The sequence below is a fragment of the Staurois parvus genome, unplaced genomic scaffold, assembly GCF_062004578.1.
Source record: "Staurois parvus isolate SC_StPar_1 unplaced genomic scaffold, SC_StPar_1.0 ptg001053l, whole genome shotgun sequence".
Classification (NCBI taxonomy): Eukaryota; Metazoa; Chordata; class Amphibia; order Anura; family Ranidae; genus Staurois; species Staurois parvus.
The window spans coordinates 958,241-976,146 of NW_028318849.1; the positions used below are offsets into that span (position 1 = coordinate 958,241).

Here is a 17,906-nt window from a genome sequence, read left to right on the forward strand (position 1 = left end):
TGTCACCTAAAAAATTGCAACAGCCACCACTGTGGCTACCACAGGGTCTCTGTTTTTAAAAAAATGTATAAATTTTGAATTTTAAATACATTTTTAGCAAAAAAGATACAGATTTTACCCTGTGTAAAAAAAAAATAAAAAATTGCTTTGGAAGAGAAGTGGGTAAATTACATATCACACATTTGAACATATGGTGTTGTCTTACCTTAAAGCTAATCTCCTTTTCTAATGTGCAACACATGTGGTATTTTTTCTCATTAACGGAGACAGTGAATGCCACGGAAAGCCCTTGTGATAGATCCGTTGTTCTGTACTTCTGAAGCACAAACTCTTTTTGATCTGGCAATATATATATTAGTTAATGTAATGCTTGCAGCAGTAATTCTTCCAATTATATTATCTTTGATTTAAAGTGTATGCAAACAATGATCTTCTCTTATTTGCTATTATTTGTTAAATTTACAACATAAAGTGATTTGTTACATCTGTTTGATAAAATTTTCAGCTTTCAGTGCTGTCACGCTTTGAATGACAATTGCGCGGTCATGCAACACTTTACCCATATGAATTTTTTTGTATTTTTTTTGAGACAGATAAAACTTTATTTTGGTGGTATTTATTCACCACTGGGATTTTTTTTTAGCTATATAAATGAAAAAGTCCAGACATTTTGAGAAAAAAAATGTTTTTCTTATCCAATTTTGCAAATAAATAATCTTTCTTCCTAAATCTTGGCCAAAATGGAACCAATGGCCTCCAGCATCGCCCAGGACTGAGACAACATGGAACACATCAGGCTGCCGAAGTCCACAGACAGATTTCCTGGACGGATCACTGCCACATAGTGGAATTCTGCCCACCCAGAGGGATACCATCCACCAGGAACATACAGGGGGATCCCCAGAGAAAGAGGACCACCCACACCAGCCTCATACTACTCAATAACAGAGGGAGGACCACCTACTATCAGATGACATCAGGATTCTTTATGCACAAAAGCGCATTTAATATGCGCGTCCGGTGAGTGCGCATTGTCTTATCATTACAGCACGGATACCGGACTTTAATGTCACCTGAGCACTACAATCACTTTATTGACTTTCTGGATCGCATCTCCACTTGAACACACACACACACACACACATATATATATATATATATATATATATATATATATATACACACACATAGGGTTCTAGATTTACTAGGGATCATTTATCTACACCCATCCTATCTTATTGATTTTTTATTGATTTTTTACTGATTTTATATTGTTTTTAACAATCTCTTGGTTCATTTTAGCGCTGCACTTTATATACATTAATGATCTTCTCTTAGTTGCTATTATTTGTTAAATTTACAACATAAAGTGATTTGTTACATCTGTTTGATAAAAGCTGAAATATATCTGCTGACCTTGTAAAAAAATTCAGAGCTGTGCCCTTTCTAGGAGTTTAATTAGCCTGAGTAATTCTTATCTTGGGACTACATGTCAGTCTCAATGTTGTGGAGAACAGAGTAGGGAGAGGGTTTAACCACTTCAAGTCCGGACACTTTTCACCCAATTTTCAGCTTTCAGTGCTGTCACACTTTGAATGACAATTGCGCAGTCATGCAACACTTTACCCATATGAATTTTTTTGTATTTTTTTTTTAGACAGATAAAACTTTATTTTAGTGGTATTTATTCACCACTGGGATTTAAATTTTTTTGCTATATAAATAAAAAAGTCCAGACATTTTGAAAAAAAAATGTTTTTCTTATACAATTTTGCAAATAAATAATCTTTCTTCCTATATCTTGGCCAAAATGTATTCATCTATCTTTTTAGTAAAAAAAAAAATAACCCAAAGTAGTTTATAACCAAAAATTATAATTTGTAAAAAATGTTTTACATTTTATTTTATTTTTTTATATTATTATTTATTTATGTTTTTTTTTTAACATACTGTCACCCTAGCAGTACAGTGTCACCATAGTGACACTGTACTACTTGTGGGGGTGATGAACATTTTTTTTTCTTTTTTTACACTGATGCTTTTACACCCATAAGGCTGTAAAAGCAATAATAATTTCTCCTTCTCTCTGGCTTCATTCTTTCAGCCATTGAGAAATACTGTGTGAGCTGTGATTGGTCACAGCTTATCACATGGTACAAGGTTGTTGTGAATAGCCTTGTACCATGTAACCTCTGTGATCATTCACAGATTTCACTAGTAGTAAGCAATGATGTCAGAAGTGACATCTTGCTTACTACTATTCATGTGATCACTGATTGGCCGTACGGCGATCAGTGTCCTCCGGGCACAGCGGGCACCGGATCGCGGCGCCGCACGCTCCCAGGGAGTGAGCATAGTCAGTGAGTGAGGAAGCTGTTTATAAACGGCCACCCGCTCCTGCTCTGCTCCCGTCCGGCCGTTTATGTACATGGATTGGATGGGAAGTGGTTAATTCGTTTAGCAAAATTCACTGGGCAGGGCTGACACCACTCGGTTCACAAAAATGCTGTGTAATGTTAGACCATAACAGTTGCTAAGTACATTTCTGAGAGATCAATTGGATATTTTTCTGTACTTGCAGGGTCTTTAACACTTTCCGGCGGACAGTATGCAGATTTGTGGACTCACTGAAGTGGGTCTTTGTCTTCCTGTCTCAGGTCACCCAATTACTGTGATAGCCTCTGATTGGCTATCACAGTGATCAGACATTGTGTTTACTCCCTCTTCTGAATGAAGAGAAAGATAGTGTATCTTTCATTCCTAGCAGGAGAGAAATAAACAAAAGTGTGTAAAAGAAATAATAAGAAAAATAAAAATAAAGAAAAAAAATAGCTGTTGGGGTTGAGGTAATAAATGGTCAAATTATAATACTTTGCAGTGCTTAAAACTATATATAAATAAAAATATATGAAAATAAACCAAAACACCCGTGACAATTAAGTGAATAAAATTGTGGTAATATTTGGACTGTTCACTCCTTTGATTCACTTAATTGTCACGGGTGTTGTGGTTTATTTTCATTTATATTTTTATTTATATATAGTTTTAAGCACTGCAAACTATTATAATTGTATCATTTTGGTGTTTTTGTGGGGGTTTTTTTGCTAGCAGCTAATTATAATCACTGAGCGCTGACTTTGTATTTCAATGAATGCTCAAAGGTCAAGGTCAGGGTCAATATATTTTGAATCTTTTTTTAAAAACATTTTTTTAATTAGTATCAGTGTCAGTGTGTAGACAAAAAAAAAGCAAAATGTGCACCATTGTTTCTGGGCTCTACTATGGGTATAAGCAACAACTAACATACACATATGTGGTATTCCTGCAATCATTGGGAGTAGGAGAGTTTATTTTGGGTTGTTCTTTGGTAGTAGATTATGGTAACAGCAAGAAATATACATCTAAATAAAAAAAAATTAAAAAAGTTTTTTTTAATTAAGATGGAACAGTTTTCCTTTGATAATAAAAAAAATTCAGGAGATATCCATTACCAATTACCACCAAATAAAAGCTCAATTTGTCCTGAAAAAAACAAGGCATAATCAACCTGAATACACAAAGTAGTTGCAATGATATGTACAGTTTAACTAACACTTGTGAAAGTTGCAAAACTGTGTTTAGGCATTACCATTTGTTTTACCCTCAGTCACTAAGGGGTTAAAGGAAATAAACATGGTGAAACATACATGCATTGCTAAGAAGTACAGCATATGTTTTTTGTTATCTTTGTTTAGACAAATACTTTAACCACTTGAAAATTTACTCCCCTTCCTGACCAGGCCATTTTTTTAACTGACAATTACGCAATCATGCAATGGTGTACATAAATTAAATTTATGTCATTTTGTTTTCTTACAAATAGAGCTTTCCTTTGGTGGTATTTTATCACTGCTGGGTTTTTTTTTGGTTTTTTTTGAGCTGGAAACAAAAAAATATAAATATCAAAAAACAGCGGAAATAATTCACATTTTATCTAATCACCATACAAAAAAAGGTATATCAATATATGATAATAATCATAGTCCCACTCAAACATAAATGAAGAAATATGTGAAAAAAATTATTGATCACAAGTGCACAATATGATAGTAGAAAAAAACAAAAAAAGTCCTTTCTCCATAAGGATGTGCTTCCACCAAGAATAGTGCTCAAAACAAAAATATACCGCACTCACCAGATTCTGGTGAGATAAACGACTTTTAGGTATTTTTTTCGTTTTTTTGAACGCACCAAACTTGCGTGCAGACATCGATTTTATCTTTCAAGCGTAAAACGCTTGTAAACGCATCTAAACGCAGCAAATCGTGTTTATAAGCGTTTGCGTTTTTTAACTCTTCCAGTTCCCAGTTCTGTCCAGAGCCTTTTTTCATCATGAAAAATGCATGCAAAGAGTTTTCAAGGTGCTCAGATGGACAAAACACTGAACACAGGATGTTCCTACCAAGCTTGTCACACATTGCAATGACCAATTCATTCCTCAGACCTCTCCCACCCTTGGAAACAAAAGATATGTTAAAGCCCATTCACACCTCAAATTCCTCATGAAGACCCCCTGCCAGGTGGCCTTAATGACTCACTCCAGCCTTTCCCACCCTTGGAAACAAAAGATATGTTAATGCACATTCACACCTCAAATTTCTCATTAAGACCCCTTGTCAGGTGGCCTAATTGACCCTAACCACCAGACACCTTCCCACCCTTGGAAACAAAAGAAATGTTAATGAGCAACTCACACCTAATTATCTCAACACATGCTGCTGTCTCTGCTTCTAATCTGTGTATTTCTCTGAAACATTCTGAAATAGTTAATAATTTACCACTTTTCAGTGCATTCTGGGCATTTGGGAGGTTCTCCTGTGCTTATCTTTAAAAAATACTTCTAAACGCAAACGCGCATAAACCCGTTATGCAAACGCAGCTAAACAGATTTGCACAATGCAGCTGCCCTATAGCAGTATATCTCCTATGGAGCGGCTGGCAAATATTTAAAACAGAAAAGAGAAGATTTAGGTTCCCCATTAGGGCTACATTGTTATCTGTTATCCGATGGAAATTCTGCTTTCTATCTCTGAGTCTGCTCAAAGCGGAAATACCCAGTTCCACAATTGCAATTTCATCTACAAAAAGCCACTAAAGTGCAATGAATATGTAAACAGTTATCCATATAAGCTGATATTTAAAGGATAAGTTCACCTTTTTGGGCAGAATTTCATATTCCATAATGTATAGAAGTGATTTTCAATGCCATTTCTGAGGCTCTGAAACTTTTTTGGGAGCGAAGTTACACGCAGTTTTTGGTGCGTTTGTCGCACTTTGGGTGCCTTTAACACGTAATGACAACACAAACATGATGCACATTTGCAGCGTGTTTCTGACATGCATGGCAAAGTGTGCATTTTCTGTGTAGTTTGGAAACACACAGATGTAAATGGAGCCTCTTTGTTCTTGTGTAGAAAAAACTATTTCACTTTTAGGCCTCATTCACTCCTAGAGCAGTGGAAGTTCATGTTTTTTGGCTGGTTTGGCATCCTGTTGTTTTCAATGGGCTGTGCTACACGTGGCAGAGTAGCTCATGGGACATTATGACATGGTGGCAGTTGCGCTTTTTTTTACTGTGCGTTTTGCTGCATTTGTCATCCGTTTTTTTGTACGTGGCAAAATGTGTATTTGCTTCTATGTTTGTTTTCGCGTTAACAATTAGTGACACTGAAAGCGCAACTAGGTAATTTTAGGTGTATAAATGTGGCCATACACTATGCAATCTGATTATACAATCTTTGTACAATCTCTTTTAGATTTACTAAAACTATATAATAGGAGGACACATCATCTATGCAATCACTCTGTATCCAATCAGGCAGGTTCTTGTACAACATCAGGGATGTCTGCATGCAGCCCCAGGGAGTTTAACGTGCGACCTGAGCCTGTCTGAAGGAACGCTGAGGAAGCCAGGCATATGCACATGTGTAGCGATGCCGGAGATGCTGTGAAAAAATAGTTGATGGGTGAAGGATGTGGGTTTTTAATGAGGTCAGTGCAGGATGTGTGTGGTAATGAGGTCAGCTGGTAAATTCCTTCCTGTGTCTTACTGGCTTCTCTGTCCTAAACCTACATACCAGCAAGTGATGCAGCTTTCTAAGAAACACAGCAAGGACCAAGGTAAGGCCTTGTTCTCAAAAGATAAAAAAAGCTTTTATTTTTCTGCAACCGAGGTACATTAATGGTATATTGGTACATAGGGGAGATGGATTTTAGGGGGAAAAAGGTGAACTTAGCCTTAAATCTAGTCAACATTTAGCAAAATGATCAAAGGTGAAAATGAAAAAAAGCTTTGAAAAAAAGTTTTTCTATTGATAAATAATAAAAAGTATACACACTTGGAAAAAATTGGTAAAAATTAATGCCCCTTGTTTTAATTTGGGGAATAATTGGGACCTCTGACACCTTAGCTACATAACCACCCTCTCTTTCTCACTCCTGAGATTGACTATGGACTATGGACTGTGGACCATGGATGTGTATCGTGCATAGAGGATGCCTTCAACTTACAAGCCGACCTCAATGCACTGTTTAATTGGGCAACTATGTGGCAAATGAGGTTTAATGTTGATAAATGTAAGGTTCTGCACTTGGGGGCTAAGAATATGCATGCATCATACATACTGGGGGGGGGTACAACTGGGGGAATCAATGGTGGAGAAGGATCTGGGAGTTCTGGTAGATCACAAGCTTAATAATGGCCTGCAATGCCAAGCTGCGGGTTCTAAAGCGAGAAAAATCCTCTCTTGTATTTAAAGAGGTATAGACTCCAGAGAGAGAGATATAATTTCCCCCGGTACAAATCATTAGTAAGACCTCATCTGGAATATGCAGTTCAGTTTTGGGCACCAATTCACAAAAAGAACATTGGGGAACTGGAGAAAGTACAGAGAAGGGCAACCAAACTGATAAGAGACATGGAGGAGCTCAGCTTTGAGGAAAGATTAGAGGAACTGAATTTATTCTCTCTTGAGAAGAGGAGATTAAGGGGGGATATGATCTCCATGTATAATACATAAGGGGGGATATGATCTCCATGTATAATACATAAGGGGGGGATATGATCTCCATGTATAAATACATCAGTGGTTCATATAGTGAACTCGGTGTAGAGTTATTCACCCTGAGGTCATCACAGAGGACAAGGGGGCACTCTTTACTTCTGGAGGAAAAGAGATTTAATCTCCAAACACGGAAAGGTTTCTTCACAGTGAGAGCTGTGAAAATGTGGAATAGACTCCCTCAAGAGTTGGTTCTGGCCAGCTCAGTGGATTGCTTTAAAAAAAGTCCTGGATTCTTTCCTAGATACACAGAATATAACTGGAAACATTTGTAGGTAAAGTTGATCCAGGGAATATCTGATTGCCTCTCGGGGGATCAGGAAGGAATTTTTTCCCCTGCAGGAGCAAATTGGATCATGCTTTGCTGGTTTTTTTGCCTTCCTCTGGATCAACTGTGGGTGTAGGATTATAACTTTTTTTTTAAAATGGTTGATCTAGATGGACTTTTGTCTTTTTTTCAGACAGACTACAGTAACTATGTAACATGACCGCAACTAATGTACACTGCACATTTGAAACAAACAAATGTTAGGCGGGATAAGGGGAGGTTCAAGAGCTCACAAACGAAGACATTTCATGGAGGCAGAAAAACACAGTAAAAAAAAAATATGTAAAATAGATTACAGGCCATCAAGCAATGAATGTGTGTGGATTATTTTTGGAGAATGTGGGTATTGTTTAGTGTCACTTTAAAGCCGAGTTCCACCCAAAAGGGGAAATTCTGCTTTAACCACTTCAAGTCCAGACACTTTCACCCCCTTCCGGCCCAGGCCAATTTTCAGCTTTCAGCGCTATCACACGTTGAATGACAATTGCGCGGTCATGCAACACTGTACCCATATGAATTTTTTACCATTTTTTTGAGACAGATAAAGCTTTATTTTGGTGGTATTTATTCAGCACTGGTATTTTTATTCTTTTTGCTATAAAATGAAAAAGTCCAAAAATTTGGAAAAAAAGTGTTTTTCTTACAACATTTTGCAAATAAATAATATTTCATCATAAATATTGGCCAAAATGTATTCAGTTTTCTTTTTAGTAAAAAAAAAAATTACCCGAATTAGTTTATAACCAAAAATTATAATTTTTAAAAAACATTTTTTACATTTTTATTTTATTTTTTTTGTATTCTTATTTCTGTTTTTTTTTTTTACATACTGTCACCCTAGCAAGATAGTGTCACCATGGTGGGGGGTGATCAAGATTTTTTTTTTTTTTTTTTTTTACACTGATTGTTTTACACCCATAAAGGCTGTAAAAGCAATCATTTCTCCTTCTGTCTGGCTGCATTCTTTCAGCCATTGAGAAATACTGTGTGAGCTGTGATTGGTCACAGCTTGTCACATGATACAAGGCTTTTGTGAATAGCCTTGTACCATGTGACCTCTGTGATCATTCACAGATTTCACATGTAGTAAGCAATAATGTCAGAAGTGACATCTTGCTTACTACTCTTCATGTGATCACTAATTGGTCAATTAGTGATCACATGATCGGGGCCTCGCACAGAGATCCCATATGGCGATTGGTGTTCCACTGTGTCCAGAGGACACAGCGGGCACCGGATCGCGGTGCTGCATGCTCCCAGGGAGCGCGCACAGTCCAAAATGGCAGGCGCCGTTTATGAACGGCAACCCGCCCCTGGACTGCCACCCCCCGGCTGTTTATATACAGTGGCCGGACAGCAAGTGGTTAAGTACTCCTCCACTGCCACATTTGGCATGCAATTTTTCGGAGAGGCAATGGGTACCAAGTTTTGACAGTTACCTGCTCCCAATTCTGCTTGGATCGCCTAGTTCTTCTCTCCCTCTCCCTCCCTGCAGTCTTTTGGGACACATGTCAGGTCCCAGAAGACTGACGCACCATTTAGGAGGTGCAGCACAACACGCACATTCACAGTGGGCCACAAGCTGTCACAGCCGGGTGCCTACAGTTGAGATGCCTACACCAGGGAGAGAAGAGGGAGAGAAGGGACGGCTCGGTTGAGCACATCACTAGATCCTGGGACAGGTGAGTGTGTGTTTATTAAAAGTCAGCAGCTACAGTTTTTGTAGCTTAAATAAACACAAAAACGAATGGAGCTCCACTTTAAGGGCTCATGTACACTGCAACTGCTAAACTGACGTTCAGGAGCTGTTCAGCGTCTTTTTCAGCAGCCCCTGAACTCTCTGTAATGTTTTCCTATGTGTCCATGTACACATCGTCATTTACAGGCAGTTGAGTTTGCAGTCGTTTTTTTTAACGCACCAAACTTGCGTTCAGGAGTAGATTTTACCAGCATTTCAAACACCAAACGGTTGTAAACATGTGTAAATACGGTTAACCGCATTTATAAGTATTTGCGTTTAAAAGCGTTTTTTAACTGTTCCATGTCCAGATACTGTCCAGAGCCTTTTTTAATCATCAGAAATGCATGTAAAGTGTTTTCCATGTATTCAAATGCACCTAGCACACCAGTCAGTTCCAGGTTTCGCGTGAAGGAAAAAATGGCAGAAAGCGCCGCATTATGCTCATGATGGGATCCATAGTGAATACAACCAGAAAAGACAGGTCATCTCAACACATACCGCTCTCTCTGCTTCTACTCTCTCTATTCCTCTCAAACTGTCTGAAATAGTAAAATTTTTACAATTTTTCAGAGCATTCTGGGCATTTGGGAAAGTCTCCTGAGGTTATCTTTTAAAAACGCTTCTAAACGCAAATGCTTCTAAACGTGCATAAACGCGATATGCAAATGCGGCTAAACTGACATTTTTTAACCTATGTTTTCCAGCAGTCAGTTTCCATCGTTCAGAAGAGTTTTCCAAACGCCCCGTGTACATGAGCCCTAAGGTATTGCTTCTTGAAATTGCTGTAGTACAACCCAATATTCTGGAAACCATGTAGTTCCATGGGGGACCAGAGACCGTAATGACAAGGCAATGGGGGTTATTTACTAAAACTGGAAAGTGCAAAATCGGGTGCAACTCTGCATAGAAACCAATCAGCTTCTAGGATTTATTGCCAAAACTGAACAAGCTGAACTTAGAAGCTGATTAGCTATCATAAAACTCAATTCAACAGGCCAAGAGCAACATGCAGACACTGAATTTTTCTAAACACAGCAAATCTACTGACAGGTATTTGCTTTGATAAGACAGAATGTGACTCCCTGATGCCTCATTTATGGTTTCACAACTATGCTGTTAAATAAGCTATTGTGTGCTTTCTCTAAGCAGGAAACAATTATTGTACTTCTTTTGTTTGTGTTGCAATCATCATAAAAGTTTTACCTTGGGAGCCATGGTCGGTTTCCTCGAACACTGCAATGACATCATCGTGTCCTTCGTATTTAGCTGTCAAGTATTCATTAAAGTAGTTCTTAATAACGCACATGATAGGGTTATTGCCTAATTTCCATGAGTCCGATTCAATACCTAGAAAACAGATGTGAGATAATATTGGACTATCCATATGGACACAGAAAGCAGTACCTTTTTTTAAACCCAATTCCACCTGACCCCCCCCCCCCCAAACATTACAATTCAAATACAGGCAACTTGGGCAGCACAATGGCTAAATGGTTAGCACTTCCACCTGGCAGTACTATGGTCGTTGGTTCAAATCCCAGCCACAGCACCACCTGCCTGGAGTTTGCATGTTCTTCCTGTGCCTGTGTGGGTTTCCTCCCACACTCCAAAGACATGCTGGTAGATTAATTGAATCCTGGCCCTAATATGTGTATGTATGAATGTGAGTTAGGGACCTTGGATTGTACACCCCTTGAGGGTTAGGGACTGATGTGAATGTACAATACATATATATGTGTAAAGTGTTGCATAAATAGACAGTGCTATATAAGTACCTGAAATAAATAAATAACTTGTGTAACATAACCATTTCCATACCAGCCACTTTCACCCTCTTCTTGCGCATGCCAATCATCATCTTTGATCACAATAACCAAACAAAATTGTTAGAATTTTTTTCACACAAATAGAGCTTTCCTTTTGTTGTCTTTAACCGCTTTCCTGCCGCCCTTTAACAGAATTACTGCTACAGGGTGGCAGGAGTGCGCAAAATTACATAGAGAAACCCGTGCCACCATTGGCATCCTCACCAGTCGATCACCAGGTCCTGGCCGGTAATTACTCACCGACACCCGGCAATCACTGTGTATCACCGACAGGGGAGAGACCTGTTTGTAAACAATACAGTTCTCACCCCTGTCAGCTCCTGCACACTGCTTTGTATGGCTCTGCATAGAGCAGAGAAGATAATCACTGAAGAATGTGTTGCTGAAATAGAAGAAGCTGAGATTCAGAAAATATCTGACCTCCTGAAAAAGTTCCACGTCTCATCCATATACAAACTACCCAACCCCTCCATCCGGATTGTGGGACTTACCCAAGATATCAAGTCTGTGTCTGGGGAAAATTAAATTATTCTAAACTGCATCAAAGAAAATAAAAACAGAAAGCGGGCACCTGAGAAGGAAAAATAAAAATCCGGGCAGCTGAGCTCATCAGTAAGGTGGTGCAATTGAGAAATGAACGTGGAGAAAATATGGTTCCCTTCAATAAGATGACAAACTTGGAGCTGGAGGAGACGAAAAATTGAAACCAAACACGAGTTACCATGCAGAGCCAGTCAGTTTAGATAAGGAAACTGCCACAGATAAGCAGGGAAGCCAAATCTGGATCCATCGTGTCATCAAAAATGGGGATTTCTTTCCGTGGGCCATATTACTGGAAACCAATGGATAATACTCCAGCGATGGAGGTGGATGTCTCATCTGGAAGTCCTGAATACTCAGAAGTACCAGAAAAGCTACAAGAGCAAAATTCTGAAGATTCTTTGTGTCCAGAACAGGAACCTTTGGCTGAACTACCAGATAAAGAAGCATCAAGCCAAAAACAGCTCTGGAAATGGAACATACTTTACAATGAATGCAAGTTACTCCGCAAACACAACATATTCCAAGCCTGATGCAGGCAGACAGAAGCACATGTACCTGGCAGTGCTCTCACTGGAGTCTACAGGACTGGGGCATCAGATATGCTGGCTCCTCCGGTCACACATCCAGCCAATCCCACTGACCTGTATGACAGGGTCACTGATAATGTAGCAAACCCTTCAATGTTCATGATATTCAATTAAATCCAGGCCTACCACATCATCTTCCAGTAATGATTTTGTGTCTACAAATCTCTGATATTTCTTTCTTTAAGGTATCTTAGTTTTTCTTTCTAAAACTGTGATACACTGTCAAGGATGCAAGTGACTAGGTACCTGAGGTGAGACCCTTGACTGGGGCAGATAAGACTGGCTCTAATATCTTTTTCACATCCTGCACTACCTCTTACCACCCCTAGTAGGAGACTCTACTCCAATTTAACTGGCTGACCACACACAGGCACAAATCTTACATACAATTTGGTGCACTCTCAGGGTTGGGGAGAATTGTAGCAATTAGCACACACTTCTAGAATACCTCCAGCTATCCTACAAGCTTGAACCCCTGTGTTAACCACTCTTCCTACTGTCCACACACATCTGCACACCAGACACACAACAAACAGTAGCTTTCCACCACCTAGCTTCTTGTCCGCTGAGTGGTCTGCTAAGCGACCACACACCCACACACATCTCCATCTGGCAGATCTGCTACTTTACAATCTGCATGCAATCTGCTAATACACAGTGCAATTGGATACAGATTGGCAATGAGCCAAGCACATAGACACTAAAATGCATCAATCTCTCCAGGGATACATATCCTAGCTTAGTACACAGAAGCCACTTATTCATTATATAATGCAGTACCGGGACTAGGGAGGGTGGAAGAGACAGCTGCACTGGGCGGGATGGTACCATGTGAAGGCTTTATCACCCCTCCAGTTTCTTCTTTCTGTCACTTCCGCGCTCCTCGATCAGGACTGTCGCATCAGACTGAGCAGGATTTGCTTACCTGCCCCCTGCCTGCATTCTTTGCTGGGAGGAAATGGGGTCAGGTAAACAAATCCTTTTCAGTCCGATGTGAGTGTCTGGATCGAGGAGCGTAGCATTGCACAAAGCGATCTGACAGCTACTGCAATCTCTATTGTGAGTGTCTGTGGCTGCTATCCCACACCCCCGCACCCCTCCCTGCTGGTTGACTGTCAAAAGTTAAAAGCAGCTGTCCACAGGCTCCTCCTCTTTTTGACACCTCACAGTTCAGGAGGAGTCTGGGGGAAGCTGCTTTTATTATCCCACAACCATCTGCAGCAGCATTGTATGTGAGCTCTGTGTGTGAAATTAAATATGGTAAAACTGGAGGGGGGGGGGCAGAGTAGCATATATTTGTGCCAGAGAGGAAGAAGTAGATTAGTGGTAGAAGGAGGGGTTTGGGGGGGGGTGATATGTGGTAGAAGGGGGGTCTGGGGGGATTTGTGCTGGAAGAGGGGTAAAGGAGGATTTGTGCAGGGAGGAGGAATTCGGGAGGGGGGGGGTAAGATTTGTTCTAGATGAAAAAATGTAAAACTTTTTTTTGGAGGGGGTCAAGCTACGAGGGGAGATTTTTGCTGGGAGGTGGGATTTTTTGGGGGGGTTATTGAGAGGGAAGCATTTGTACTAGGCGGAGAAACTTTAGGAAGGGTGATTTGAGGGGGGGGGTTATTAGGGATGATGGGAGGCATATGTACTAGGGGGGAGTTTGGGGGATTTGTGCTGGAAATGAGGAAAGGGGACTTGTGCTGGAAGGGAAGATGGGGGAAGATGCTGGGAGGGGGAATTCTGGGAGTGATGGGGGGTAAGGTTTGTTCTAGGAGTGGGAATTTGTAGGGGATGGTATTTGTGCTGGGGTGATTTGGGGGGGTGTTAAGAAGGGTAATTTAGGGGAATTTGTGCTAGGAGGGGGGATTTGGGGGGAGGTTTTATGCTAGCGTGGGGATGTTGAGAGGGATTTGTGCTCAGAGGGGAAATTTGAGGAGTAGAGGATTTGTGCTAGGAGGGGAGAATTTGTGGAAGGAAAGGATTTGACCTGGGAGGGGGGATGTGGGGGCATAGATGCAGGGTTGGGGATTTCAATGAGGGAGTGGAATCTGTACTGGGAAGAGGGGGAATTTTTGTTTGGAGAATTAGGCTTGCAAAGAGAATTCATGCTTAGGGGGTAAGTGTGCAGATTAGAGCTCACATTTTCAGGAGGTTGGAGGGGATGTTTGTTGATACACAATGCTCATACATCTTGGGGGGGGGCGTTTGGCTTCTTCGCCCTGGGCGCTAGAAAGCCTTGTCCCAGCACTGTTATAATGTAATATCCCGAAGGTGGGGAGTGCATAAAATGTGTACAAAGAAAAGAGTTACAAAAACTACAAAGACAAAAGGATATACACAATTTGACTATTGGATATGAAAATAAAGTGGGATAGAAAAACTGAAATAAAACTTTACCAAGATTTATCCCGTGGTTGGAGCATGCCGGAAAGTGTGATAGATATTTTGGGCCTACAATAATTTTTAATACTATTGTTAACTTCTGATAGGGGTCTCAATTCCTGTACCTTATTTACCATCTGTTGCATCATCTCAACACCCCCCTTAGGTTTCCTGTAGAGGTTTATGACAGTAAGGCCATCCATCTGAATAAGCCCTGGAGCCGTCATTTCTAACACCTCCTACGAAGTAACTGGCTTCAAAGAAGGTATGCTTCTTGGACATTGGCCCATCCTAAATTCCATCTGATGAACTACAGTTGGCCAATGTCTTTCACAAATCACAGAGCCCCCCTTTAAACAGAAATGGCAAAATACTGAAACCTATTGAAGGGTGGGACTACCTGGAAGGGAGGGGGGAGGGGGTGTAAAGTTCTGCCTCTATGTCCCTTTGTTCCCTTCTGGAGCCCAGACCTCAGAACATCAGGATGTCTGTGTAATGTGTCAGCATTGCTCTATTTCTTTTCTATAACTTTCTTTCCTATAGTCATCTCTTTATACTGATAATTTACTGTATGTTATTCTGTAATATCATATCTTTTGTTTGATTTGATTAGTAACTACTTTTCTTCTGTGTAAATAAATTAGATCTTTATTTTTTTCCCAGTTGTTATCCTTTGCTAGTAACATTATTGGTAATAGCCACATGAGGATTGGCTAAATGTATGTATAGACAAAAGGTTGTAATCACTTATTACATTTATAATCTTAGAGAGAACCAAGTGAATAAGTGCAGGAGCAAAACCGCCAAAACAAAAGTCACAATCTGCCAGTTAGAGTGTGAATCACACCATCCATATCTCATGCACCTCAAAGTATGGAGATATGGAGGTGTGCAAGACTTAAGCCCTTGGCCACTCAACACTGGATTGGATGTTCCCTTCCCAGCCCACAGGATAGTTCTGTGTTCTGAAGGGACCAGAGTTAAATGGGCCATTAATGGTTGTGATGGTTTTGTCAGGGATAGGATTTCTGACACCAACGCGTTAGTCCAATCACAAGACCAACCAGCGCTTGTCTGCCATGATCAGGCTGCATACAACCATTTTGGGGATTTCTTTTGGATTCAATACACGCTACAAATACAGTTTTACATGTACAGGTAACCCAAAATGTGTACAATCAAAAGGAATTATTTTCATCTCTCCACAACTAATATTTTAGCTTTTATGAGAGATAAACTATATTCCTCTGATCTTTGCCATAAATCGATTGGTGGCAAAACCAAGCTCATAATATTTCTTCCCCTACCTGCCCCTTTCCCTGATTTCTCCGTTAATATCAACGGCTCAGCTATCAACCCGTCCCTGCATGCCAGGGTGCTAGCTGTAATCCTGGACTCTGAACTCTCCTTTCGGCCTTACATTCAACCACTGTCCAAAGCTTGCCACCTAAAAATCTACAACACATCTCCAAAATATGCCCCTTCCTAACCAATGACACTGCAAAGCTACTAATTCACTCCCTGGTCATCTCTCGCCTTGACTACTGCAACTCGCTCCTCATTGGCTTATGCTTACATAGGCTATCCTCCCTTCGTTCCATTATGAATGCTGCTGTCAGAATCATCCAACTGGCGTCCGCTCATCCAACAAATTAAATTCAAGATACTAACAAAAACGTACAAAGACATCCACATTTCGGCCCCCAGCTACATCACAAACCTAGTCTCAAAATACCAATCAAATTGTTCTTTTTATTGCTCCCAAGACCTCCTGCTCTAGCTCCCTTGTCACCGCCTCCAATTCTCATCTCTAGGACTTCTCCAGAGCCTCTCCCATCCTCTGGAACTCCCTACCCCAATCTGTCAGACTCTCTCATCTTTTCAGAGAGGCCTATTCTGCCCCCACCTAACAACTGTACATTAATTCTCTCCATCAGCCCATCCCCCACAGTTTTTACCTTTTATATCTCTTGGCCCTCCCTCTTAGATTCTAAGCTCAAATTAGCATGGCCTTTTGATCCCAACTGTACTAAATTGTCCTGAATAGTAGTCATAATAAAAAATAATAATTGTTGATTGTGGAGAACACTTGGGAACAGTCAGATTGTTGAACACAGATGGACTCAAAGGGTGTTAGATCTCTGTGCAATGATCTACACACAGATAGGTATGTGTACAAATGTTTAAGCTGAAAGCAGTGAAGCTACCTACCTGGACGTATGGAGAATTGAGGGGTCAAGCAAATCAGGGGATTAAGGCCTGTGTAGCTAATAGCCTGCCTGATCGGAGAGGGCTCCATAGACTACCATTGTAGGAAGTGTGGGGGAAATTCAGAATTGCCCATAAAAAGTGTTAGTGGGCCTGGTACTGAGGACAGTCCACAGTCCCACACCACCAGCAGAGAGTTCGTCAGATGTGACAGCGACTGCCCAGGTAGGCGGTATGTTTGCCTGATCCAGGAGAGAGAAGTAACGGAGACGATAGACAAGTGTTGTTCATTGTAAACCCATCTTTTCAATTGGTGATGGAAAAACAATAAAAATGAAGGAACCGCTGCTCTGTTCTTTTAATGTAGAATTCATCTTCCTTGTAAATGTTCCATAAAGCATTTTGTTATATCATCTCTCTTCATCATCTGTCTTCTTTAACCACTTACCTGCTGGGCATTTTTACCCCCTTCCTGCCCAGGCCAATTTTCAGCTTTCAGTGCTGCTGCACTTTGAATGACAATTGCACAAAACACTGTACCCATATAAAATTTTTATCATTTTTTTCAGACAGATAGAGCTTTCTTTTGGTGGTATTTAATCAACACTGGGTGTTTTATTGTTTGAAACAAACGAAAAAAGACCAAAAATTTTGAAAAAAAAAAGTTTTTCTTAGTTTCTATTAATAAATTCAGCAAACGGGAAGTTTTTCTTCTTCACTGATGTGTGTTGATGAGGCTGCACTGATAGACTGCACTGATGGCCACTGATAGGCAGCACTAATGGGCACTGATGAGGCAGCACTGATGGGCACCGATAGACTGCACTGAAGAGACAGCACTGATGAGGCGGCACTGCTGGGCATTGATGAGGCTGCACTGATACATGGCACTGATGGACACTAATAGTCAGCATTGATGGACACTAATAGGCAGCACTGAAGGGCACTGATAGGCAGTACTAACTGGCGGCACTGATAGGCAACACTGATAGGTGTCAGTGACTGGCGGCACTGATGGGCACAGATTGGCAGCACTGCTGGGCACACATTGGCTGCACTGCTGGGCACTGATGGGCACTTTTGGGATTGCACTGATAATCAGGGCACTAATAATCAGTACCCTGATTATCAGCGTAGATGTCTTTTTTCAGACCTTTCGGTTATCGGCAGCACTTTTCTTACGCTGTGACAACGTGAGGAAAG

General features: G+C 40.5%; 1 protein-coding gene across 1 annotated transcript in view; it reads right to left on the reverse strand.

Annotated features, from left to right (window-relative positions):
• The window catches only part of LOC149440786 (interleukin-18-like), a 48,274-nt gene that overhangs the window by 17,697 nt on the left and 12,671 nt on the right, over positions 1-17,906 (reverse strand). Inside the window, exons 3-4 of the mRNA XM_089658160.1 lie at positions 10,373-10,516; positions 206-339 (exon numbers count right to left, since the gene is read on the reverse strand). Coding sequence (XP_089514286.1) covers positions 206-339; positions 10,373-10,516 — 278 coding nt within the window. The remainder of the gene's footprint in view (positions 1-205; positions 340-10,372; positions 10,517-17,906) is intronic.